General features: G+C 44.5%; 1 protein-coding gene across 2 annotated transcripts in view; it reads left to right on the top strand.

Annotated features, from left to right (window-relative positions):
- Positions 1 to 26435, top strand: part of MUSK (muscle associated receptor tyrosine kinase) — a 58376-nt gene extending 31941 nt beyond the window's left edge. The window contains exons 8-16 of one of the 2 annotated variants that reach the window (XM_065046351.1): positions 3844 to 4110; positions 8727 to 8902; positions 9314 to 9337; positions 12416 to 12504; positions 12823 to 12982; positions 14281 to 14470; positions 14813 to 15004; positions 19748 to 19896; positions 21963 to 26435. In XM_065046351.1, the coding sequence (XP_064902423.1) occupies positions 3844 to 4110; positions 8727 to 8902; positions 9314 to 9337; positions 12416 to 12504; positions 12823 to 12982; positions 14281 to 14470; positions 14813 to 15004; positions 19748 to 19896; positions 21963 to 22639 (1924 nt within the window). In that variant the 3' untranslated portion in view covers positions 22640 to 26435. Of the gene's footprint in view, positions 1 to 3843; positions 4111 to 8726; positions 8903 to 9313; positions 9338 to 12415; positions 12505 to 12822; positions 12983 to 14280; positions 14471 to 14812; positions 15005 to 19747; positions 19897 to 21962 lie in introns of those variants that run through there. The other variant, XM_065046352.1, reaches the window with a different exon arrangement.
- Positions 26436 to 27633: the final 1198 nt, after the last annotated feature.

Here is a 27633-nt window from a genome sequence, read left to right as displayed (position 1 = left end):
TGAGATGATTCTATGATTTGTTATACCAAGAAAAAAGTGGCAGTTTGTTCCTTCCCTAGTGGGACAGGCAGGAAGGTTTAGTTAGAGGAAAGAGGAATCACCTGGGACTCCAGACACAGGTGGTAGCCCTGGTCCTGCTGTTAACCAGGCATACACCTTGCCCCTCTGTCTGTTCCTCAGCTTCTACTTTGCTGAGAAAATAACCATGCCCTTTCTTATAGTGGCCATTGTGACCCAGCAGCAAGCTCTGCCCCATAAGAGACTCAGAACTTGGTACTGTATTTCACACCCCCACTTCTGCTTTTAGCCCAGGCAAGGCTCTGTCCTAGGAAGCAAATACAGTAGGGAGGGCAGGTGCTTTAGGCTGGCAGGAGAAGCTGCACTGCCCACCTTCAGGCTGCCTGTGCTCAGCGAGAGGGAAGCAGCCCCCTAGGTTTGAGCAGGAGTCCGCCTCAGCTTTGTCCCAGCTCCCCAGGGCCCCCTGGCAGAGCTGTCCCGGTCCTTGGCCAACGCTCAGTGCCTCCTCCCCATGCCAGTGCAGCTGCCTGAGGTGCTGCAAGAGCGGGCATGGCTGTGTGCCTGCGCTGCTCCTCCAGCTCTGGTTTCTCCCACCTTTTACAGCTGCTGCCTGCAGTAATGGATGCATGGGTGGATTAAACAGAGGATGCTATTTACTGGTTATGTAGGACCCAAAGGATAAGCGTAAAAGCATAGGTTTAGGGTGCAATAGCCCATCTCTGTGAAAACTGCAGTCAACAATGCCCTTCCTCCTCCTTATTCCCTCTCCCCATAATCCATAATCCATCATTGTTGCCAAACGCTTATTCCCCTCAAGAAGGTGCAAAATAAGGTCAGAATTGAGCTGCATCCTTTTCAGACAGCTTACCGGTCTCAGACAGATCCCCTAGCATGGAAATCTTAACTTCCACTTCTCAGAGAGGACAATGAAGCATCACTGATGTCTTTTCCATTTCTTCTTTCTCCTGACTCATGACGATTCCTGGATCTGGTGCCTTCCGGCAGAGTGGAGGTAAGAATGACTTTCTGTGGCTGCCTGAGGGTTTTCTCTGGGACAGAGAGGAGAGAAAAATTTACCAAGGAGATTTGGTTAATTTTGTTTAAATGAAGGGAGTGGGTTTCTGGACACCAACCATGCAGATGATGTTCACCAGAAGGGAACACTGAGTTTCTTTACACGGGCATGATTGGACACTGGGACCAGGTAGATAGGAATGCTTCGGTATCAAGCAAGCATTGGATCACGCATCAGTAAAGGTGTTTAGAATATGGCTGTGAGCAGAATATTCTGAAGTAAACTCTGTTCACAGTTACACATCTGCAATGTCACTGACCCAATGAATTTACAGACAAAAGCTTAACTGCAAGTTAAACTCTTGTCTGTACACAGCCGCTAAATGCATTTTGATTCCCTGATCACTAGATGAGGACAAGCAGAGTTAAGCATGGGTAAAGCCAGTTCTATGTGATCGGGCATGCACTTTTGCATAGTAGTTTTTGAAGTATTGAACAACTTGGCTATTTTTTGTTGTTGTTTTGTTTTGTTTGTTTTGGTGTTTGGTGTGTTTTTTTTTTTTTTTTTTAAATTTAGATTTTTAGAGTGCTAGCATATTTTTACATTTTGCACTGGCAGATCAGTCTGGAAGGAAAATTAGAGGGTTAGCCTGGGAGGAGGGCTGGATGCTACTGGCCCTTGAAGTGAAGAGCAGAGCCTGAGAAAGTCTGAGCAAATGGCTTTGCCACTTTGCTGACACAAGCTCCTGCCAAGGCCCTTGCCTCCCTCACAGGGGCTTGCAAGATTGATTCAGGAAGTTTGTAAGTGATTTAGTGACCACCCAGTGATGATGATGGCAGACTCATGCCTTACACCTGCACCTGTGTAGGTGTGACAGGCATGAGAACAGTGATTAAATGCTCAGCCCTTCTGTCCCACAGTTGTTCTCAACATTTACTGCATGAAATTCCCTTTCTGTGATGAGGCGTTGTGAGAAGCACATTATGGCTGCCTCTCCATCGCAGCCTGGTCCACATCTCCCTGTAGTTTTTAAAAAAGCAAGGAAACACGCTATTAACACTGGTGGCTTTTGTCAGGCTGCTTCTGCAGCCTGCTGAAATCAGCAGCACAGCTGCCCCACACACACCTATGCCATTTTGCCTTTGGGGCACAGGAAGGATGCATCTTTCAGATTAAGCACAACAGGCACCATCAGGAAAATGTGAATAAGGTGACCCCTCCCTCACCAAGGAAGCTAGGCAAAGCACGGTGCTGCGGGAAACCTGCTCTGTGCTACGGGGTGTAATAGGCTCTGGGACTATCACAGGATACCGGGAGTGTCTGTGTCGCACCAAGGGGTGTCTGTGGAGCCTGAGGTGATGCAGGGTGTCACAGCTTCACTGATGTTTTGGTACTACCTCAAGGAATCAGCACCTTCCTGTATTTTTTAGCCAATGTGACATATAGGACAAAATGTAAAAGACATTAAGCCCAAAGCAATGCAGCCAAATTAAGGCCAGGGAGTGTCATCTGCAGACAGTGGCATCTGAAAAGCTGAAATTTGGTCATCCTGTATAATCTCTTGTCCAGGTAACTCTAGCTTTCTGAAGAGAAACAGCAATAACCTCCAGGGTTGACAATGGGTGACTATTTGGACAGGGAAAGAAATAAAAGGCAAAGATGCAAATAACTCTGGTGGCTACTCCAAATGGTTGGCATGTTGTGAATTGAACTCTCTGACCCCAGTTAAACCGTCCGAATGAGCAGTGGGGACAGCTGCACCCAACCCTCCTCCCTGCCGATCCGGCTGTCCTCTGCTCACCAGGGAGGCTGTTTTCCCAGGTTTCCAGCTCCATGGAGGGCTCTGCATCCCACCAGCTGCCTGGAGTGCACGTTCTCACCCGCAGACCTTGCTGCCGTGGGGTGGCCATGGAGCATGGCTGACCTGTGCATGCCCTCACCCTGCTGCTCTCTTTTGATGGCTGTGGGGAAGAAAGGAGGGAGGGATTACAGCCGTCTCCTGCTTGATGCAAAAAGAAGCAGGAAAGATAAATAAACAGCCCCAGAAGAAGCCAGCCCTTCTGTACTTTTTATGGCTCTGCCATAGTTCTGGCCCCATGCTTTGTGACAGGACTTTGCAAATTGCAAGGTGTGGTGAAGAGACAAGAGGATGGACCTTGGAGCGAAGCATCAGAAGGAAAACTGCAGAGGCTTGTGCCTTTCTTCTCACTGTGTCTCCCATCTAACTGTGCGCAGAGGAGAGGCAGGGTCAGGAGGAGTGCAGGAGCTGAGGAGGGGCAGGCAGGACCTTGGCTGCTCTGATCTTGTGAAGAATTTTCTGGCACATGTTGGGTGGGACTCACCTGCCTTCTGCTCATCGAGTCCATCCAGAATTGAAGTTTTGCTAGTCAGGAGAGCAAAAAATCTGGAGTTATCACAGGTGTGCAGCAAGCAGCATGGCTTATCTCTACTGTAGGGAAGCAGGAAAACAAAACATTTTCCTATTAGGGCCTGGGGGCAGAGTGAGGGGCCATGCCAGGTCATGGTCGTGCATGATCACTCAGCCTTTTTGCCCACTTGCAATTCTAGAAACCATTGGCCAGATCCTCAGCCTTGGAGCTCACCATGAGGGCCCTGTGCTCACACTAAGGTTCCTCATAGAAATTTCATTTTTGGGTGGTATTAGCTGTTTTTTAAGCGGTTTTAACCACCTCCCCTTTCCTCCACCCTCTGTTACCCTTATAGATGCCACTTATTCAGAAACAGAGCCTAGGCACCCTGCTTCTGCATGGAGGATGCTTACTGTGTGTATGTGCTCTTGTCCTTGACAGCAAGCTCTACAAGGGGGATGCAGGCTACTGCAGCACGTACAGAGGTGAGGTGTGTAGTGCTATCTTGGCAAAGAATGCTCTTGTTTTCTTCAACTCCTCCTATGCTGACCCAGAGGAGACCCAAGAGCTGCTTGTCCACACTGCATGGACTGAACTGAAAATGGTGAGTTCATTCTGCCAACCAGCCGCTGAGTCTCTGCTGTGTAACTACATCTTCCAGGAGTGCAATCCCTCAGGAGCTGGGCCAGCTCCAAAACCCGTGTGCAGGTAAACAAAAATAATACCGATCTTTCACTTTCGTTTCGTGGGGATGTGTAGGCAGCAGGGGAGTGGTGGAGGTCTGTCCAGACATGTGGTAGCACTGAGTGAAAATGGGCCCTCTATGCATGGGTTTTCTCTTTGCTCTCTGTATGCACAAAGACGACCTGATCTAGCTCTCTCTGTGCTCATTGTTAGGGCATGGACTGACTTTCAGGCCCAGATCTCTGTGTTGTACCAGGCTTTTAACAAAAAGTGTTGAAAAGACATATCAATTTGAATGACATATTTGATTTAAATAATGAACTTATTGCTATTGGTTGCGTCTTACTAGGTCAGTATGTACTCATTATTTCTATTGAAAGTAATGGCTTGTTTGGAATTTTGACTTAATATGGTCACTGTGTGTGCAACAACTCTGCCAAGGCAATATACTAATCATTTAGCACTTCCCACCATGACAATGATGAAACAAAAAAAGAAGACACCAGAGACACTGCCAGTGTAATTGTACCTGCTAAACTAAACCTCTCATCTGGCTCTTGTATCCACCCATATGCAGAGAAACGTGCATTGAAATGGGGCTGGCAGGGACCCCGAGGAGTCCAAAGCATCTCCCACTACAGCTAATCCACAGCTGACAGGCGTTGGCGCAACGTGTCCCGGTGATAGAGACACAGCTCCGTCCCTATGCAACCACCTCAGAAGCCCTTCCCTTGTTGCTCCTTGTCCTCTCACCATGGCCACAGAGAGAAGGGTTTTCCCTTCCTCTCTGCAGTAAGATTTTACATCTTCCCCAAATTCTCAGGCTAGAATAAAGCAGGTTTTCCAAGCTTTGCTCATAGTTCTTATTTTTTCCAACCTCTGGAGCTTCTGCTCCTCATCTTTCCTTTAGTGCTAAATATATGCATCCTCCAGCCCAAGCTCTGTTAGTGTCAACTGTAATGGAATGATGATTGCTTGGTGTGCCTTGCAGAAGACAGACCCACATAGATGTCCCAAGGTGAAACTTTTTTCCTAACACAACTGTCAGCCACAACAGATTCATATCCATTTTCAGCCCCTGGAGGACTGTTGCGTGGTCATTACCCATTAAATGTTTGGGCAGCTGGACACCCCTGCCTAAGTGCAATACTTCGCACTTGTTCTGCTTGAACTGCATCTTAAAACATATTATTTAGATTTGTGTTTATTGAGAGTGCAGCCTTTACTCTAACGTCTCAACTAAAAACCAAGTTTTCTCTGCAGACATGGCAAGCATGCTGCCAGCTGGACTTGGGCCAGATTTAGTCTACTGGCAATTGTTTTTCCAGTTATGGAGGGGCTCTTTAGGACAATCAGCAGCCTGTTGTAATTTGGGCCTTTCTGATTGCTTCTCCTTCAGTATCTTGAAAAAAAAAAGGCACAGAAGAAAATCCTAGTCCAAATCTTGACAATACATTGTGTTCTCTCTTTGATGCCTGTGCTATTTGATATTCCTCCTCCAGCATGGTAGTGGCGTATATCTTAAAAAAGAAGTGTGTGTGCAAGTATCCACAGACAATCATGCAGCCAAGTGCTGAAACTTGTTTTTTGCTGGCAGACTCCTCCCTGCCGCCTTGTTCTGCTCTTTGTCTTTGTGCCCTTTAATATATGATCTCTCTGCCATTTTTCATGATGTGTGACAGTATTTATATCTGAGCCACACGTGCACAGCACATTTGTCAGCTGAGGATTTTGTACAGTGCTGCACGAGCCATTTCAGTGGGATCTGGGTCTTGCTTCATTTACTCCTGCTTATGAGTGGTCTTGCAGGACCAGAACTCGTGGTGACTTGACTGCACTTCTGGGGCACTTATGAAGTCAAAGCGATATAAATCAGCACAAATCTGCATTTGGTCTCAAGCTAACAGGCACAGCATCTGCAGATATGTCTAAATCTTAATGGACTTGCCTGTATCATCTTTCTTCAAATCCATGAGTCAATATTACATTTTTTTTCTCTTTAATGATTTTCCCTCATGATTTTAATGCAGATTTAAATGCAGCTTTCTGCATGACAAGAGTCCTGGAACGATATCCTTCCTGCTTCCTGTTCCCAGAGCACATCAGCTGGACAACAGCTCTTCTGAAGCCCTAACTCAATACTCCTTTTGATAACTCAGACATCTAATACATACTTCTGAACAGTTGAGACCTCTGGGGGCTCTTGAACACATTTCACACGGTCTTGGTTACTTTCCAAATATCTTATCTGCTTCTTGCTGACAACTTTATACCTCTCCACAGAAACTGGCTAGACTACACCACTTTTCAGCTGAAATGCTTCATGAGTAAGAATTTAACTGTCTCAGAGGCTGGAGAATTCTTTTGTTTTTTGAGGGATATATTTCTGTGTATTTTTTTCTTGTTATTTATTCTCTGCACCATTTTTTTCTCTCCCCATCTCTTTTTTTTTTTTTTTTAAATATTCATTTTGGTTTGGAAGCTAGCTAGCAAGAACAACAACTGACAAAAAAGACTGAGTAAAGCTTTTATAAAAATAATCAGGGGGTAAAACAAGATAAAGTGAATGAGAAGAAAACAACATTGGAAAAATTTTACTTCATGTAAATCAAAATGGAATTTGATTAAAATTCGAGTTTTGCTGTTTTTAAGAGGAAGTCATGTCTCATCCTATAATTCTTGATTACATCTGCCTTTTTCCACTGGATGTTTCTGTGATAGCAAAAAAAAACCCCAAACCAACAACTTCAGTTTCTGTTTCAGTCACTGCTGATGTGAATTGACCAGGCTGTAGGAACAGTCTTGTGCTAAGAAACGTCTCACTTTGGTCGGGTCTGTGTGTCCCCACCTCCTCTTAAATAGTCCTTTATGGTCTCTAAAATGCTACTGGCCCACATGTCCTCATCTGCTGCTACTGTTCTTTGTCCATCTGTCATTTACATGACATACAATTTCTAATAATAATCTGAAGTAATCTTTGCATATGATCTCATCAAGCTCTCGCTGCGCAGGATTAAGTGTTATAACAATGGTATGAAACCAGCTCTAGGAGACTGACCCTCCCTCTCTCTGGCTGCCTCACCACGGTCCAGGGCTAGATTTGTGGGTGAAGACAACCTGGCTTAAGTGATGGAGAGGACAGGATTGCGGAGGAATGGTAACTAGATTTTGCAGTCACACACCGAAAAAGGGGCTTGATTAAGGATGCTCAGGCTTTAGAAATGAAGGCAGCTAATGCAGTCCAGATCTCCCAAGTATTGGCCAGCACTTCAAATGCAAGGTTTTCCCATTTCCCTAGCTAAACTTTTCTTTACTTTAGAAGGTCATTCCTGTTCCACATATTGTTTAACATAAAAAAAGATATATTACACCATCTGGCTGCATTCTGGCTTTCATGGAAGTGAGGAAGGAATAAACCAGCACTGGCTAAAACCAAACACAAGGCAGCTGGGCTTTGATGGCTTCAGCTGGGAGACTTAAATGGCATCCATTGGTGTTGCAGGAAAGCTGCTGCCCTGCTACAGTTCCCAATGGCCTCTGTTCTTCAAGTGCTTTAGAGAGTCTGCAGCATTGGTAGTCAACCCCAAAACTCATGGCCATTGGCTCTGACCAAAACTGTTGGCAGACTATAAGTAAAGAAACTGCATCAGCCCACCAGGTGATGAATTCGACTAAAATCTTCACCACAGACTCGAGCAGTACTTCTCTGCATCACGGTGTCCTCTCCAACACCTGCCAGCACCCATGGTGGTTGGATGTGGAACTGCAAAAGACTTCAGCTGAGCTCAGCAAAAAATAACCTCTGCACATGACCTCAAAGCTTGTTTTGTGACTCAGGCTCTCAAGAATGAGTACAAAAATAAGCAAACCACTGATAAGTTGACTAATGCAAGAAAGGCTCAAACTTTCCAGTGTGGTGTTTTTTTTTTTTGTAGAACAGGTTTTTCTGCCTTGGCCTTCTTCACAAACAGTTTGTGATATAATGAACATGTAAACACCCAAAACAGTTCATGCCAGTGAATGTTTCACATTATTATGGAGGTAATATATTAGGCAGGAGGCAGTTAGGTCTCATTTTCCAGGCATTGTAGAGGTTTTGCTGCAAAGAGCTGGCAGATAAAAAGGGCACTGAAGGGTGTCCGTAGAGGAAAGGTGAAAACTGAATTAATGATTCTGCGAGACTGAAGATACAGGGAAATATTTACTTTAAGAAGATTAAGAATTGCATCTCACCTCCTGTCTTTAGTAGGTGACACTTTAATGTACAATTTAGGGAAGACAGGTGAGTCTTTTAGAATGTACTGAAAAATGCTAAGACAACTCCCACTCATGACTTTTATTAGTAGAAGATGGCAATGAATCTGTAGGAAAAGATGGGAATGAACTCCTCACACACTGTATTGTGTGTTGTGTTTTGAGCATAACGCTGCTTCGTTAAAAATGTTTCCTGAAGGAAGCTGTTAGATTTTATACTGAGTTTCCTTTATGGCTCATGACCCAGACAGACGAGCTTAAAGAAGCATAGCCCCACTAATGAATTTGTTTTGGCCTGAATAACCCCTGCACACCACTGCTGAGTGCAGCCATTGTTATCAAGCCATTGACTGCTGTATTCCACTGTTTTTTGCAAAATAATGTAGAGAGAATTGCCTTGCTGTAAAGGATCTCTACTGCTTTAAGGAATGGCTCTCAATGGAGGAAAACTCTCAGAAGGGGATTTACAAGCCAGGGCTGATGCTGCTCACCCTTCCTGAATGCAACAGGCTGCCCAGCCTGCACCAGGACCCCGGCGCCTGCACCCGCATCCCTTTCTTTGGTAAGATGGCACATGCTGCCTGTTGTTCTGAGAGCCGTGGTCTTGGTGAGGGAGGAGGAAGGATGCAGCTCGTAATTTACAGCTGAAGTCTGACAGTGGGTACTGTTCTGTCAGTGTCTGTGTATGGAACTGTGACAGCTGCACCAGCTGTTTGCCTGGTTTGTCAGACTGGGGTGCAGGAAAAAATCCCTCACGTAAATAAAGCCTGGCTCTCTTTTGAGAGGGTCTTAACAATCTCATAACAATCCCTGCCAAAATCAGTCTTAATGATGACTTCCTTTCAGGTGTCATTGCAAAGAAACAAGCTGCTTAAGCACTGCTGGGAGGGAGCTTTTACCCATACCCTGAGCAAGCACCCAGTTAGATCACAACCTGCACTACCCCCTTACCTCTTGACTTGTCTTTTTACAGATTTTAAGAAGGAGAATATAACCAGTAAGTAGACTGCTCCAGATTTTACATTTGTAAAGGTGGGCATGACGTTCTTTGTTGAAGATGCAGCTTGCACATTTTTGTGTTTTGCTCTGGTCGTGGCTGGCTGGATTCAAGTTATTACCTGGGAATGTCTGAGCTTTCATATCCAAGGCATGGGAAACACGTTTCCAGTTCTTCAGAGCTTGAAGAAAACATGTGCTGGTCACTATTGAAGGTGATTGGAAAGGCATGATGCTTTTAGGTAGTACCCTCCCATCCAGCTGTTTCTCCTTCTTTCTGCCCATTGCTTGTAGTTTTGCTTTACCCATATTTGATATCTCTGATAGAGCTACTGAGGTCATTCCAGCCTCACGGGCTGTCACTGACATGGTTACCTACAGCAGGCTGACCTTGCGAGGCATTATTGCCCCAAAGGCCCCAGCATTCTCCTCCAGTCACCTCTGAAATCTGTCTGCTTCCTGCATGACTCCCCAGCAAGCAACAGTGAGACTCAGCCAGCCCCTGTGGAGCTGCTTTGACTTCTGTCGGCCTCCCACCCTGCTGCTGTTCACAGCTGAAACATGCACCTCCAGATCTTCCAACTGATGCACAACTGCTGTTGGAAGCTGGGACACTGGACTTGTCCTCTTGGAAAAAGAAAGAACCTCCCTCTTGCCATGCTTCTGAGGAGGTGAGGTCTGCAGATTTGGCAGATACAGGCACTTTCTGCATAGAGAGAAAAAATGAAAAATGCGAAACCGAGAATTTTGGGCTTCAGCTGGTCACCCAAGCCACAGACTGGTAGAGAAGCCACACAGCTGGTAGAGAAGCACTTTAGCAACCCATGGGCACTCCAGCATCACTGCCCAATGCTGACAGCCTGCAGCTGCAGCCAGCCCTTCCCTGGGCAAAGGAGCATGAGGGAGGGATGCCAGCAAATGGGTGATGCATTCACGGGGTGGTTTCAACCTCCTCTTGTGTGTTTGCAAGTTCAGAACGTTGCCTCTGTCTTCTATGTTAAAGTGTGACCTTTTTGTTCAGCTTTCACAGTGTTTTCCCAGGGTGGCATTGCACAGACGTGCACTATTCAGTCGTGAATGCAGGACACATAACTCTAACATTTTAGTGATATTGCCCCCTGTCTTTAGGTTTAGAACCATTGTTATGTGCACAAAGATTTGGGGAGCATGAGAGAACCACTTTTTAACTTGCTCATCAAAGTTATTTATCAAAGTCCAGTTGAACCACCTTTATTACTCCCTCTGTCTTTGTTGTAGCAAGACCATGTATGACAGCATCTGCATTTTCCAGGCCACCAAACACTCAAGGGTGCTTCCTCAGTGTTGCTGTTGCCCCTAAGGTCCTTCACATCACTCCTCTAAGGTGCCATTCTGGTGTTTATTTCAGGCCTGTGCAAAAGGTTTTTCATGTTGCTCACTAGGTCAGTCATGAGGCAAGTTTCAGGCTTTACTTTCCTTGCCTTTGAATGTAAGACATGTAAAATGCTGGGCTCAGGCACACAACTATGTTCTAGAGCAGATTAACCAGATTTTGCACTTCTGCAGAGCTACAGGTACTGGTCATGTGGGGGCTGCTATCTTGTTGCAAGTGTGAGACTTAACATGGTTGCTTACACATTCGTCAAAAAAGTTCAAGTTAGAGTATTTTACTTTGCATTTGTGATGGGTTAAGTGTGCTCATGAAGTCAATAGCCATTCCTACACTGATGTATTTGCACATCTTGGGCTACAGGAACATGATCCTGTGTTTGAGCTCACTCACCTGGAGCAAAGATTGTCATGGTGGTGTTTCTACCTACCCATGTGTAGTGCCTGGTGAAAGTTCAGGAAGCTAAAGGTCTATAAAAGACCCATAACTGCAATCCCGAGTGCAGGGAGGAAGAAAAAGGAGATAGTCATTGTGATGTATTTACTATGCTCTTCCTACAGAAGAAATAGGACAATCTGCAAGGATAAATTAAAACACATAGCCTTTGTCTCAAAGTTGGATGAAAACTAATACAAAACTTTCGTGAAGATGAAAAAGATTTGATTTAAAAAGCTTTGTTTCAGAATAGGTCAGGTTTCCTCCTGTTTTTATTTTTCTGGGCTGTGAGTTTAAGAACACAATAGAAAACAGAATTATGACAACATTGTTTTCTGGCTTGTTAATTTATCTAACAAGGTTAATAATGTAGTAGACCCTAATGCATGCTACCAATCAGAATGTTAGACCTTGGTCAGCAGAGTTTATGTAAGATTAGCTAGCACATGTTTAAATGTGTAAAGCTGCGTGTTTTCTGCTTTCTTCCTGCTTCCTAGATTCTGCCAGCATGCTTTAAAGTCTCCTATGAGGATAGGTGTTGTCTACATTTATGTTTTGGGAACATATTCCTGCAGTAAAAATCCTCTCAAATTTTTCTGCTTAATTTTTCTGCAGCCAGACTAAGTTGTATTTGAAAACTGAACTATGCATTCTTCATTATAAAGAACATTATTTTACACTGATACTATTCCTTCAGACCTGTAGTTGCCTTCAGTGTGTAGTTTTAATGCATGCTGGAAACCATAATCTGTTTCCAAACATTCAGCCTAAGAAGACAAGCACTGTACAGAGACACGGAGGAGGGATCCCAGAACTTTGCTACCTACCCCAGGAATGTGGTGTCTTCCTGACAGTCGCCCCTGTAAGCGTGCAGGCTGGAAATCCTGCAACCAGTGCTGAAATTTGTTTTCTGCCTTGCTTTGGCCTGGGTGGCTTCGCTGTGGTTCTGCTCAGCACTTTCTGTGCGGAAGCACTGTGGACTGAGAAGATGCAGGGCAACCATCCCAGGCACATGGCCTGTTTTCTTCATCTGAAAGAGATCCAGTTCCCTCTTTGGAGTTTTACCAGATTTCATATTGTGTTTTGAGCAAAAAGTCCATGTAAGTGTGAACAGGAGGCTAAGCGATTCCCTGTCTGGTCCTTTTGCGTGCTTCAGATCTGTTGCTAATTGCCACATGCTCCTGTGTAATTACATGAAGTTTATTCTCGTGAACCTCCACAGCAGGATGTGGTCTGAGATGCCCTGACCCCATGCTGTTTTTTATTCTTTCCTAGGGACTTGCTACAGTGGAAATGGCCAGTTTTACCAGGGCTGGGCCAACGTCACGGCCTCTGGCATTCCCTGCCAGAAGTGGAGTGACCAGGTGCGCATCAGGGTGAGACCCACCGAGTGGAGAGCCATGCTCTGCCTTTTGAAAGAGTTTCCCAAAGCTGGGCAGCTCAGTCCCAGTGGAAGCTGACCAGGGGACAGGTTGCCTTCATTCTTGAGTTCACTGGTGTTTCACACCTTCTTCCTATTTCAATCTGCAAGTTCTCCTTCCCATGGCAAGATGTGTTCTCCGTCATTCTGGCAGGCTACTGAAAGGCTGTTTTACCTCTGTGTTTCTTTGCTCCTTTGTTTTGCTAATACCACCAGGAAAGATTATACTGAAACACTAATCCATTTTGCTTCCTCTCCCAAGGCTCCCCACTGGCACAGGAGGACGCCTCAGGTTTTCCCTGAGCTGTCTGATGCTGAGAATTACTGCCGCAATCCAGGAGGCGAGAACGAGCGTCCCTGGTGCTATACAAAAGACCCATCCGTGACTTGGGAATACTGCAGCGTGTCTCCCTGTGAGGACGGTAGGCAAATGCAGTGTATGATTTCTGCCACTGTGGCTGTTTTGGGACAAGCGAGGTGTTTACATTCTGAGAGCTCACAGCCTCACCGATCTGTTCTCTATTCTGTGTTTGGCCAGTCTTGTGTCTTCTCAGATTCACTCAGCATCTTTAGCCAGAGGATGCTATATGCACCTTAAAGGCAGGAAAATGAACACAGGCAAATAGAACACCTTGCTCCAGATTATGTTAAGGCCAAAGAATGAAATCAAATTTCCTGTGGTATTATGAGAAATGGATTTGCCACACTGCGTTTTGATGAGAAGGCAGGATTTCAGGCATATTTTCCAAAGTTGTTTTGCTTCTGATGATTATTTTCAGTAACAAAACCCAATTCTAACTAAAAACAAAACTAAAAAACATGGAAACTTTGTCGCTCCGTGATGTTGAAACTAAGTCTTTCTGTTGTTTCTTGTTCAGAGAACAGGACATTTTTGAAACATATTTCATCCAAAAATTGTGGTTTCTGCATGTCAGTGTTTGGAAATAAGATGATTGTGCTTGCACAGAGAACAGGTTTGCTGTGGATTTAAGGGGACACAAGTCAGTACCAGTTTAGCTGTCCTCAAAAAGAATGGTTTAAATTTCTTTCTGTTCTTAATTGTTCTGAGTACAGATTAGCCTTTTCTAGAATGTCTCAGAAAGTACTCATCAGGTGGCTACTTGAGTATTAAATATTATTTTTTTTTTCCTTAAGAAAGAGCCCAATGTATTTTACACTGGTTTACCATTTTTTCCCCATAGAGACATTGAGATGCAAATTGTTGGAGGCAAGGGGATATTTCAGGAAAGTATCACTGTGTACTTGGTTTTTACACTCCTCCCTGCAGATTCCTTTCAGGACACATGGTACATTGTGGTCCACATTGTAAACCATTGATCTTTCCCACTGCAGACATTACTATATTTGAATACTGTTGAGACCATCAGATGTGATCTCCCATCTGCATCTCTTGCAGACCATTCCTTACCAAGTTTGTTCCCCTGGCTCAATGGGAACTGTGTATTGATCTTTACCAGATTGTGCATTTTCACATTTGGCAAGCAGAAATAGGTTTTCTTCCTGCAAACTAGGCTTCCCTAATACGGTCCTCTCATAGTCATACTGTTGTATCTGTAATATCAGTAGTAATTCCCAGGATATCAGGCTAACTCTGTAAATATCTCTTAGAGAAAGCCCTATAAACTAGCAGAGACATAACCGCCTGATGTTTTTGTTTGGTGTTTTTTTGTTTGTTTGTTTGTTTGTTTTTTAATTACAGCATCATTATCACTAGGAACAAGAAATCCAAATGGAGAGACTCCAAATCTTCCTCCTCCTCCTCCCTTTTCCCCCACATACTCCATGACTGTTATCATCTCAGTCATCTCCAGCTTTGCTCTGGTTGTGATTCTCAGCATTTTCACCCTGGTTTGCTGCCGTCGGCGAAAGCAGTGGAAAAACAAAAAAAGGTAAAGCTTGAGACCTCATTCAAGGCAACAATGCTGCTTTGAAAGAGAGCTTGCCTGTTTCTGAGAGTACAGTCCTGTGAATTCCTGGTAGAGGGCAATAGCCATCCCTTTGCCTGTGGCAGCCCAATGCAAGCTCTGGTGAGACCCTGTGCTAGAGCAGAAGGTGGTCTGGTGGGTCTGTTGGGGATAAGGCATGACACCTTGCTTGCAAGGCTCTTTCTGCAGCCCTGCTGCACTTCCCTTTTCCATTCTGGAATTAAACAGCTCCGGAGGAGATGCAGATAGTTATCTCCTGGTTGAGGGGTGTGTGCACACTGACCAAAAACTGTTCCATCATTTCAGAGAGTCAGAGACACCAACGCTTACCACTCTGCCCTCTGAACTCCTCCTGGACCGGCTGCACCCCAACCCGATGTACCAGCGGATGCCCCTTCTCCTCAATCCAAAATTGCTCAGCCTGGAGTATCCCAGGAACAATATTGAATACGTGAGAGATATTGGGGAAGGAGCATTTGGGAGAGTCTTCCAAGCAAGGTAGGCAGCCTATGTGTGAGACCTCTCTATCCAGAGGTTCCCTGGAAAAAATTGCAGTCAGGCACTGGAAATTCATTCACTCAAACCAAAATTAAGTGCAGGTGTGCAATGTAGTTCACTCAGTCTCAAATAATTGTTTCTGTTGTCCACTGTGTTATTTTTGTATTTGTTAACCTTTTGACATAAATGACTCTCCTTCTCTGTAGCAGATGCAATGTCTTACTCACATACCAAAGTCTGGTGTAAAAGCTTAGCTAAATGTATCATCACTGCTTTTGCCAAGAGTATTGTGATGTGACCTATTGTGAAATTCTTGCATTTCCCAGTATTTTGGGAAATATCAGTGTGTGGTGTTCTCCATTATAATGCCAACACTGGCCAATAATTACCATAAAGGGCAACATGTCACGCTACAATTAGGTCCTGACCCAGTTTCCACTTGATTCAGTGGCAAAACCAAGGTAAACCAAAAATCCCCTAAAAACCCAACCCACTTAGGCCAACTTTTTTTTTTTTTTTCTTTTTCTTTTAATTTTTTTTTTTTTCTTCTTGTGTCCCCTTCAGTTACTCATTTGTTTTTCTTGGAATTTGCAGCCATTGTTGCTTGTTTAAAATTTGAAGTATCAGATGATATCCCAGTTCTGTTAAATTTCACGGGACATGAGATCATGCACTTCTTTGAACACAAAGTATGTTTCATTGAAAAATCCAGATATGAACCCAGTGCTGCCTACACTGAGGTGGGTGTCTTGGTAACCTCAATGGAGTCCGTAATTTCCGCAGGACAGTCTTTGGCCAGTACTGGTCTCCTTGGAAAACTGCATCCCCAAATTCCTGAAAGTGGACAGACTGTCCAGTTCCATCATTACTGTCCTTTACAGTTGTCAGGTTTGAGATGTGGCTGATTTTGTAGCTGTATCTGGAGTAGCATATGATGACCTCAGAAAAACAGGGGAGTATCAGAGTCCCACCATGGCACAAGATGTGCCTGGTGGAAATGCTCCCATTGACTTCAAACTGCTCCCATTGACCCTACTTGTAAAAAGTTGTCATAATTGCAGACACATTGTATGTTTGTAGTTATGCTGTTTGTATACCTGCTAGGGAATGAGCTACACATAGGTTAAATGTGTCAAAGCAGCGAAACAGTTTCAATAGCTGTGATGGATTTTTCTTCTAATGAAGTGACACGTTTTTTCTAATGGAAGAAATGCAGGCATACTTTAATAAAGAGAGAGCTAAAAATAACAAAGTTCGAAGGGCGTGCAGTGGGAAAATCACAGATGCTTAGCCTGTGATTGATTGTTAGCCTGGATGGCAAAGCCAAAAGCATCTGAGCTTGAGAGGAGAACAAAGCTGTAGGAGCTGCACCACAGGGGAGCTCTGGCGTCCGGTGCAGGGGCACAGGGCAGCTCTTGTCCAGCCGCAGCACAGCTCTCGGGTTGCCCTGTGGAGCATGGTCGTTCTGCTTGCACGGCGGGGGTGCTCACTGCACGGCGGGTGTGCAAGCAGGGAAGGTGGTCTTCCTGCCAAATGCTGCTTTGGCCCTGAGCTGGGAGCGCAAATGTTATTTAAGTGCTGCACAAACCTTTCTGAGCTGGAAATCACTCCCACTCACATGGATCAGGACCTCTCAAAGGGTATTCAAATGTCACTAAAGCACTGGGTTAACCAAGTGCTAAAGTGGTGTAGAGACCTTTATGTGGATTTCATCCACCCCACTGCTGCAATTTCTTTTAATTAAGCCCTTTTGCTCTTGTCAGTGGAAACTGGGAGAAAAATAGAGGGGAAAAAAAAGCAAACAACACATCTTAGCTAGCATTTGTAAAGTGCAGAGTACCATATCCTGTGAAACACTTGCTCTCTGTGGCTTGGAAAAGGAGCCACAGAAATATTGTTTCTGAGTAGCTTCCTTATTTTTATTAATATCTCTATCAAGAGTCCCTCCACGGCCTTGTATTTCCAGGGATCTTTTAAGCCACTGGCATTTCTGTGCACCTCTGGCAGATCCACATAGACTGCTGATCCAGTAGCACCAGCTGTGCATCCCTTCAGCTTACTGAAAATATCACAACTCAAATCACTGCCTTCCCATCTCAGATGGATAAAATGTACTTGTCTACGTGTGTTAAATGGACATTTCAAGCTAAGTTTAGCAACCCTTTTACTTCTCCTCATCTCATGTTTCTCCCTCTCCTGTAAACACAGCTCTGCACATGGCGCCAGCACTGCCTTTGCCAGTTGGCTTGCTCTGAGTCCTGATTCAGTGTTTACTCACTCCTGGGTCAAGCAACATGTTAGGACAGGAAGCGTCTGGCTATCATTTACCAGCTTCTCCTGAAAGGCTGATGTCTTAACCGGGGGTAGCTTCACACTGGAAAGGATGAGGAAGTAACCAGTTATGCTAACAGATGTCCTTAGGACAAGATTCAGGACCTGGCTCAGGTCTGTCCTGACTGGCTTGTGATGGCTGACTAAGGATCCTCTGTCCCTGGGAGGACCATGCTGGCCCCACATGCCACCAGAGCACCATCGCCATGTGATTCAACACAGCTCAGCTTGCAGTTTTTATCACAGACGTGGTCCTCCATGGTCCAGACTAAGCCTGAAGCTCAGGATTGCCAAAAAGCCTGGATGTGGGGTCTTTGCTAGCAGACCTGTAGATCCCCACTACAAAGGCACAGCTTGTTTTCTCTGAAAGAGACAAGGTTGGCCTGAAGGTCAGAGTTTCTCTGACAGAAGTTTCCTCATGTTCTTTCCAGGTGTGAAAGGTGTTTCTTTGACCTGCTGTCTCAAACATAGCTGAAAAACAGTACAGATGTTAATTAGAAAAAAACCCACAAACCCACGGCAAAAATGAGCCACTGCCAATTCAGAGCACGCTCCTGCCCGTGTACGGATTTCCCCAAAAGCCAAATGTTGCCAGTGTTGCACAAATCCATTAATGACGAAGAAAGAGAGGACAGCTGCTATCCATCCTGTGTGCTTACAATGGACATTTCTGCTAAGGATTCAGATAATCACGAGAAAGAAAACCCCAAGTAGTTTCTGTTGATGCTTCCCAGTTCTAGAATAAATTCACCTCTTTTCTAGAAAGCACTCCACATTCTGGCCTGCCGCCTGAATTCTCCTGGAGCTGTGCTATCCCCTCCTTTGGCACCACACTAGGTCTGCTAGGCAGTGATGAGTGGTAATCTACAATGAGGCTGGTTTGAAGAGATAAAGGCACTCCTCTTTTTACTTTTAAATGCTCTATTGGTTTCTTTAGGCTGTTGTTGCTGACTTTCTCGAGTGTTGAGTTCAAGCAGCATCTGGTGGGTGCTAGTACTTCTCCTGCTAGACTGGAAATTCATTGCCAGCACAAGGGTAAAAAAGGAAGACGTATTGCTGCAATGAAAGCAGTAGCAGGCAAGGGTGGAGTCTGCTCCTCTGCTCCGGCGTGCCGGACCTGCTCACCCGAGTATATCTCAGCTGCAATCCAGCCACCTGTGAGATTCCTTTCACGATGGGCACCCTGCCATCTTCTGACATTTGACATTTACAGCGTCCAAGTGCAACTGTTTCAACAGCCATATGTCTGGAGTAGATGACAAGGAAACTGGAAGTTTGCTTTGGAAATCGGAACCTTATCTTGGGGCTACTGAGCAGTAAAATAACCTGGCATTTGAGCAACGAGAAGGCAGTCGGGCTGGTGTAGTAACACAACACATAAATGGACACCACTCTTCATGGGCTCTGGCTGATAAGGAGTGTATTTTAACTGCAGGAACCCTGGGAAGAATTGGTGTGGGGAACAAAATGCACGTCTGAGGTTTGATGCATGTTTTAAGAGTGGAACGTGACTCTCCTTCGGTGACATCTAACCCTAAATGTTTGGCAAGCCCACCTCATTACACTTGTTGAGGGTGCAGTGACCTGTGGATAGGGAAAAAAAATGAGTCTGTGATTACTCTAAGTCAGGAAGCTATTTCCTATGGATTTGTGTCTCTAAGCTCTAGCTGAAGATTCACCAGTGTTTTAATACAGGCGTAGTCACGTATTACCCTTTTCTTCAGACATGGCACATATATGCGTTATCCCTTCTGTCCTGTCACTTTTATTTCACTATACTTGCAGGAGTGTAACTATTTCCTGGACCTCAGCTCCACCATGTTAAATACAGATGAAATTAGCTAATGGGTTTATAATTTATGGAATTACAGGCACACGCACACAGGTCACACATACACACAGAGAATGGGGGAAAAAAGCTATTTTCCCTACAAAACCAGGGGAACACACTTACTGTAATTGTTACTTTCACTCTAATGGTAGTCAGATGTACCAATGCCACCATTATGCTAAGTATGGGACAAGACACAGTGTAAAGAGGTTCTCTCAACATTTTAATATAAAATACATTTATTTTTAACTCTGGTAAGCTCAGTCATTACACCCCAAAAGTGATTTGGTTGGACTGAAGAGTCCCTCCTGCCCTCTGTGAAGTTTCTGATGTGACCTCCAGCCTAAGGAAAGGTTATTGCTTACCAACCTGTTATTTATCTACCTGTTTGCCGGCCATTTATTCCCCCTTGAAGTAATATGTCTCTGTACTATGCAATACCAAGATGGTCTTTCATGTTGCTTCAGTCAGTGCTGGGCCACTTTTTTCTGTAAGCCTGTTCTTTCGCACCAGAAACAGAGCCTACACTTGATGTGCACGCATCCATCACCGATTCTTGCCTTTCTCCCCTCTGTTTGCAGGGCCCCAGGGCTGCTGCCTTACGAGCCTTTCACAATGGTGGCGGTGAAGATGCTGAAGGAGGAAGCGTCTGCAGACATGCAGGCTGATTTTCAGAGGGAGGCAGCCCTCATGGCTGAGTTCGACAATCCGAATATTGTCAAGCTTTTAGGTATGTGAATGAGGTGACCGTGTACTGGTACCATCTTCTGCCAACCCGCTGTGGGTTTGTTGGGGATGCAGGGATGATCACACATGCATAATGCAAATGCAAATGCTGGTCTCTTTTACAAATGCCTCTTGCAAAAGAGGTGAGCTTGTCTATGTGCCATCGCATGCTCTGCTAAATTGTTCACCATAACACAAGTCTCAAAATGCAGTTCTGATGCTGCAACCTTAACAGGATGGTGCACTGTAACAAACCCTCTTGGTTTAGCATTGAGTATGCTGGACATCTTTCTGCCTTGCTCTGCTTCCAGCTTAATGGCCTTGGCACAGACATCTTACAGGGAAGACACAAGCTTCCTGGAGCTATGATTTATTTTGCGGGTACTTAAAAAAAATAGGCACAAGTCTTGTTAGTTTTATGGGTCCCATTTACTATTGTGATGTCTGAACACTCAGCAACATTAAAAAAAAAACAAAATGAAACAAATGAGCAAAAAAAGCCAACCACAAAAATGGTCTCTCCCTTCCCTTCCCTTCCCAGCTGAAAGGAAACCCCAGCTTACTGGGTTTTTTAGAAAGTCTGGGTGCCACAGCTTAACTAATAGTGCGTTCCTCTGTGAAGAAAGCTGCCGACCACATTTTTTTTCAGTAAATTTTCATTTTTTGGCAAAAGTAGAAATTGCTAGAAACCATCACCTGGCAATCCTGTTCTAAGGTTTTTTGTGCATATCTGATCCCTGTGAACAGGCAACTGAGATCTCGATTTATTTCAATAGCAAGCTCCAGAAAAATATAGAAATACACAACTCCCAGTTTTGTTAAAGCTGGATTGATGCAAGTACTTTGGCTACAGAAAAGAAAAGCAGGAAATGCCCCAAACTCAAATAAACATTGTGTTTATTGTCAACATATTTTAGGTCAGGAAAGGACAAAGATATAGGAAAAAAATTGTTTCACATTGTGAGGGTGTTGAGAAAATGGTCACACTATTGAAGACAGCTTGGATGATAAAGCTCTCACATACATTCCTCATGCTTGTCAGATCCTGATTGTATCACACTGGGAACAGCTATCTGTTTTTCCTCAAAGATTCAAGTGTTAGGTCATCAACAAGAATTTCAGATTTCACAACAAGTTGGATCACCTATTGCTAAATGATGGCCCTCAGAGAGCAAAACACATGCATTTTAAATGGTGGCTTTTGCTAGTTGGCAATTTAATAACAGGCATGCAAATATTTTTGCCATATTACTGTATGCTCAGTAAAACTGCTGGGAGATGGGTCCTGTGCTGATGCTGACCCCCAATAAAGCTGGTGGAGGGCCAAGAATGCGCCCTTCAGTGGGACTATGTTCTAAATCTATCAGATGTGGCAAATTTCTCCTTTTTGATATCTGTTTTTCCTTTGTCTTTCTTTCATATTTGAGTATCTGTCATTCCAAAACTAATTTCTGCAACCAACGTTTTTTGCACGAGCTGTTTGGAAAAAAAAAAAAAGGGAAACCCCAAAGAAGTTGTGGTGAGAGTGTCTTTGCATTTCAGGTATTCCACTGGACCCCAGAACACGTCCCTTGTGATTACTCCTGAAGTCTCCCTGCATATGTATAGACCCTACACCCATATCAGTATAAATACAATAATTACCACAAACAAAAGTATTAAAAAATATTTTAACCAGAACTATAAAGGTCACTTCCTGAAAGTATGTCCTTCTGGTTAGACCTTGGAGAAAACAGAACTTCTGTCAACGCAAACTTAAGCAGAACTGAGCTTTTTAGTAAACCTAGCTCCAAAAGTGTATCTTTTTCATGGGATGTCCAGACAAATCAATCATGATGTGTTAGCATCTTCCACGGAGCTCAGCATTAGATCCTTGGTGAGGGAGCTTCAAAGACCCAAAGGCATGCATGCAAACTGATGATATTTGCATGCTTCATCATTCTCTCTGTCCCTTCACACATCCTAGAAAGTCTTCTCTTTGTGTAAGTATTTTTGGATTTTTTCGGTTTTGCACAACAGAACCCTTTTCGCTACCTGAATGACCTTTGTGGCGCTTCTGTCTTGTTCCAGGTGTGTGTGCTGTTGGGAAACCCATGTGCCTGCTGTTCGAGTACATGGCCTACGGGGATCTCAACGAGTATCTGCGCGACCGCTCTCCCCGCAACCTCTGCAGCCTGGTGCGCAGCAGCCTGGAGGCGCGGATCCGCCTGCCCAACCCGTTGGCTCTCTGCTGTACCAGCCAGCTCTGCATCGCCAAGCAGGTGGCTGCCGGCATGGCCTACCTCTCCGAGCGCAAGTTTGTCCACCGGGATTTGGCGACCAGGAACTGCCTGGTTGGGGAGAACATGGTAGTCAAAATCGCTGACTTCGGTCTCTCGAGGAACATGTATTCAGCCGACTATTACAAAGCGAATGAGAATGATGCCATCCCCATCCGCTGGATGCCCCCCGAGTCCATTTTCTACAACCGCTACACTACCGAGTCTGATGTGTGGGCCTATGGGGTGGTGCTGTGGGAGATCTTCTCCTACGGCATGCAGCCCTACTATGGGATGGCTCATGAGGAGGTCATCTACTATGTGAGGGATGGGAATGTCCTCTCCTGCCCAGACAATTGTCCCCTGGAGCTCTACAACCTGATGCGTCTCTGCTGGAGCAAGCTACCTGCTGACCGGCCAAGCTTTGCCAGCATCCACCGTATCTTGGAGCGCATGTATGAGAGGGCCGTGGCCACCCCGTCGGTCTGAGGGATGTGTCCAAGGGGTCCCCTATGTCCACGTGTCCAGACTGACTCAGACCAACTCATGGGCTCCCAAGAGGTGGCTCTGTGCAAAGACCTGCTTTAGTGGGAGGAGAAACAGCTTGTTCCTCTGCCAAGCAAGATGTGTGGACTGCACCTGCCTACGGTGGGATATACTTCCCTGAGTGGGTGTGGGACTACACCTTCCAAACAACAGGGCTGACCCCTGGCCACCAGGCCTTGACTCCTTGGGCTGGTGAAGGTCCTGGCCATGCTAACTCATTACCTATATTAGGCATTTCCAGGAGTGCAGAGTCCACCAGGGAAAGCAAACCAACATTTTGCTGGTGGCACTTTCCTTCTTAACAGGTCCTTCCATGTCCTTCTGCATTTATGCTCTTGGCTTTTACCTTTTTCTTCCTTTCATCAGATGTTTTCAAGTTTTATTTAAAAAAAAAAAAAAAGATTGCAGAATTCAATCTTTTTGGGGATACTTTTTACTATTTTATTTTTTGTGTACTTAAGTCAAAACTGGAGCCTGCAGGACCACTGGCAGCTTTCCTCATCTCATGTTACATGGACAAGCAAACACCTGTCAAGCATCGAGCTAAGCTGGAAGACCACGTTGAGGTTTGTTAAGATCTCACCCAAATCTTGCTTCAAGCATTGCATCACATCTTTCCTGCACTTCCCTGCACCAAAGCCTATTGACGCTAAGGGAGAAATTAATCCCAAAGGCCTGATTGTGTACCTCATAGGTCTCCAAGGTGTATTTATTTGCCTCTGCCTGCAGTACAGTCCTCCCTGTGCTGAGAACAGAGAGAAATGCAGCTCCTGTTGCAGAAACGTGGTTGGTTGTGTTAATTATTTATCTTGTTTTCCCTTTCTGTCTTTGCCTACTTTTTCTGGTTTTCTTTTCCTGACAGCAGCTCCTAACCCCTGTAAGTCCCACTGCAATGGTGGTGGCCACCTGACTTTGTGTTGCAGTTTACAGGCACAGAAGTAAGGAAGGTAGACACCTGTCATCAGTGGCCTTCAGAGACAATCTAACAGTCAAGAGAGGTGGAATAAAGGCAAGTTCAGACACCACATGAAGTGTTGCAGCCTGTCCATCTACAGGACAAAGGTTAGACTACCCCAGTTACACACTGTTCACAGTCAACCTTAAAACACCAAATATTGTTTATCTGCTGAAAGTTCTCTGGATTTTAATGCATACTCCAGCATCAGAGAAAATTGTGTTCCTTTGAGGACAGGTTTCACCTTTTCGTTGGTTGGGCAGCAAGGAGCAGTTGTCCCAGATCCCCAATGCTGACATGAAACCTAGCCAGGGCAGGGATGTGTGTTATCCCCCCGGAGCAGGAGATACAGTGAGTGAGTGGCTGGTGTGGCTTCCATAACTGGGATGCACTGGTGAGGTCTATCTATCCAAGGAACAGTGGTGGAGAGCAGCCATCTCTAGGGCTAAGCTTAAGGATAAGCTTAAAAAGCTCTGCCAACCATTATGAAGAACAAGACTGGAGAACATGTACCTCCCTCTGCTCTTTTTCTGTAATGTGAGCTAATGCCTGCTACAACATAACCTCATTTCTTCTTCTTCTTTTTTTTTTTTTTTTTTTTACTAATCTTAGCTCATTTTGCTTGTGGACAGAAAAGCATAGTTTAGTGTTTTCAGACTGCTGATGTCAATTTCATTTGAAGCAAAGAGCTTGCAACTATGCAAGACAGTGGGAGGAATGAGGAATCTCTGTTTGGGCTTAGAAACATTGAAATGCTAAAAATGCTTGGATATTTGCACAGTGAGCACAAAATGACCAGTGCTATCTTACTCATTCAGCAATCCTGCCATCGTGCTACTATGACACCATAGTGAGGTCTAGATACTTAAAAAAATTCCCCCTTGAGAACCCCTAAATCCTAAATTCAAATAAAACAGTTACTGGAGATCCTTACTTAGCTACTTACATTATGACCACCTCACAGCCCTCAGCATTAAATTCTGTTAGGTTTTGTCAGCCACCCGGCTTTCCTCCCTGCTCTGCGGCAGCAGGGGTGCAGAGGCGAGTCTGGAGGGATGGGGATGAGCGGCACCCCATCTGAGCAGAGGTCCCTGCAGCCTCTGCACAGCTGAGTCCCAGAGCACAGCCCAGCAGCTGCCCCACTTCTGTAATGCAAGGTGCAAATTCAAGAGCCTTGTGGCGCTCACAGCAGCAGGGGTCTTGTTGCTCCCCTCAGGGAGGGCAGGGTCAGAACTTGTACTCAGGTATCACCAAGGAAGGGGAGCAAGAAGAATTTGAAAAACTTGTATCACATGCTAATGTGAGCAAACACACTTGTTTACAGTCCAAATGATGGTCTGCCTTTCTGCCTTCTAGCATCACAGTGCTGGCTTCAGTCACTCGCTCTCAGTTTCCCCCAGCTAGACTTCTTTGAAACGCCAATTGCAGTTTTCTTCTTGTTTTCACGTGGGTGAAGTTTTATGCCTATAATGTGACATGCTATGAAGTTTTCCTCACTTTCTTTTTGAAAGAGAGACTCTCACAAACACAGAAGAGTACCCTATTCCTTACACTTTTCTAGTCCAAATCCTTCTCCCAACCATCCTATGTTCAGGTCAACATGGGCCTGCATTTATAAGAGTGTGGAATATTTAGTTTTCCTTGTCCAGCATTCCAGCCTTTGCACTATAAGCATGCATTGAACTGTGTGAGACTGAGTGACTGCAGGTCGGGATGTAAAATGCTGCCTGTGTAGTAGGAGGAAAGACATAATTTCAAGATGAACTCACAGAGAAGCTCTCTGCCGCATACTCTCCAAGGACGATAATCACGTCTACGTTGTGATCCAGCAGGAGGGCTTAGCACCTAAATGGCGATGTCCTTTGAGGATTAAATGGTAGAAAGACCTTCTGCTGCCTTGGCATATGACTGGATTTTACCCTGAGAATGTCCTCCTTTTGTATACTTTGCAGCTTGCTAAAAGCTGGAGATTGAACTTAGTGATTTGCCTTCTTTCACAGCTTTCTTTTCTCCTCCTTTTGTTTAAGACTTCTGTTTTCTTCAGTGAATGTTATATAGTCTGTTACTCCAGAGATGTAAAGACTTTTCTGTATAACTATTACATAACTCAAATATTTTGAATGTGAAGAAACAAAAGGATTGTGAGAGAGTAGATGAGAAAGGAAAATTAATTAGTCAAAAAGTTGATGGTGAGCAAAAATATTTTGTAGTCTCTGGTTTGGGTTTATAATTTACACTGAGAAAGAAGACGGACATTTGGTGCTTCAGTTCTTGTTCCCACTGATGGCAGAAGGAGCCTTGCAGTCCGTGACACTGGGTGAGAACTCTGAGGAGAAGATGTGCAGCACGTTTGATGTACATATCCCCTCTGCAAGGGCCCTGCCCAGAGTGTTTGCAGCATTTATACTTATCCTGGATGACACAATGTGAAATCTGATCCATCAAACAGCACAGAAACCCTCTCATGCTCCTGTGACTCTGTTTAACAGTTGCATTTAAAATGTCGGTTAAAAGGGTAAATTCCATCATTGATTGGACACCGCCTGCAACATGATCAAGTTTGGTTTAGAGGAACTGCTTCTCAAACACCTTGTGGACTAAACTCAACTGTCTGACTTCCTTTCTCCAAGATATGTAATAGTTATTATCATGTGATTGTTTGTTATACATTTTGTGAATGGTGGCATTGAAAGGTATGGCAAGCAGAGATGTACATTTCTCATTATCTCAACCTGTGTAACTCATGTGTGCCATATTTTATAAAATAAAGACGTATCAGAAAAATATTATAGTGATTCTGATCTCCTGTTCTCTTCCTCCTTCAGCTCTGGATTAACTTCTGATGCATTTCATATTCTTAAAACAGATTTATTACTGCTTTAATATCACAATGTACTGTAGACAATTGCAGTTATAAGTTAGCCTACTATGTGTGCTCAAAGGCGTGTTTTGGTGAGTTAAATTGGATGCTACAGGAACACATTAAGAGACTATAGACTCAATAAGATGCTTCAAATGAGGCAGCCAGTCAGGTTGACCTGGAGGAGGCTGTTTTGCAGGACAACATACAGGTACAAGCAGGAGAGTGCTGGGCCCTAGGCATGATGGGTCCTTGTCCTGACACTAAGGAGGCGAGGAGGAAAGGAGGGTGTTTTTACAGCAGCATGGGCTGGAGTCCCTTGACCACTTTCCCAATGTGAAAGATGTCTCATGTAGATGGGAATGACATCTGCCTCACCCCTGATTTCTGCTGGCATTTGTGCCTGGGTTCTGATTTCACACATTGACGTGTTGAGAATTAAAGTGTGGTGTAACATCCAAATGAAATCGAGTTTGCTGTCTGTAGAACACAGCCGAGAAAAACTTGTCACTGATGGGCTTATCTAAAAAGCCATTAACTCCTTTTTCTGCACATGATTCTTGAACGTGAACTCCTCTAGTAAGTCTATGGGAATTTTACCTCTTATAAAATTCATTGCAAATATTTGACAATCAGATTTAGGAGTAAACCAAACTTCCTGACAACAATTAGCCAGGCAAAGCATAAGTATGCATATATATGTATATGTATATATATATATATATTTTTTTTTTTTTTTTTCCCAAATACAATGTGAAATGTTTTCTGTGCATCATCATGCTTGAAATCTTAGAAAAAAATAAGTGTTGTGTAAATATTATCCTCACTAGAAAGTCAATAATGAACTTGGAAAAGAGTTACTTTTTTGTACTTTCAATTGGGGTGAATCATACTAAAATGGCTGGATCTCACATGCCATGTTTTATCAAGATGCAAGAAGAAGGAGGACCCCCATTTCTCATCACAAAACAAAGTGGTTCTTGAATCTTTGCAGATGAATTTTTTTAGCCCGGGCTGAAAGGTTGACCCTATGACAGAACCCGTTGCCTTCCACAGCACGATCACCACCAGGCTCCCCCTCCCTCCAACCCTCCTCAGATGACTTGAGTTGGGCAACACAAG

Source organism: Columba livia, chromosome Z (genome assembly GCF_036013475.1).
Source record: "Columba livia isolate bColLiv1 breed racing homer chromosome Z, bColLiv1.pat.W.v2, whole genome shotgun sequence".
NCBI classification, from domain to species: Eukaryota; Metazoa; Chordata; class Aves; order Columbiformes; family Columbidae; genus Columba; species Columba livia.
This window is presented reverse-complemented; position numbering and strand designations above follow the sequence as displayed.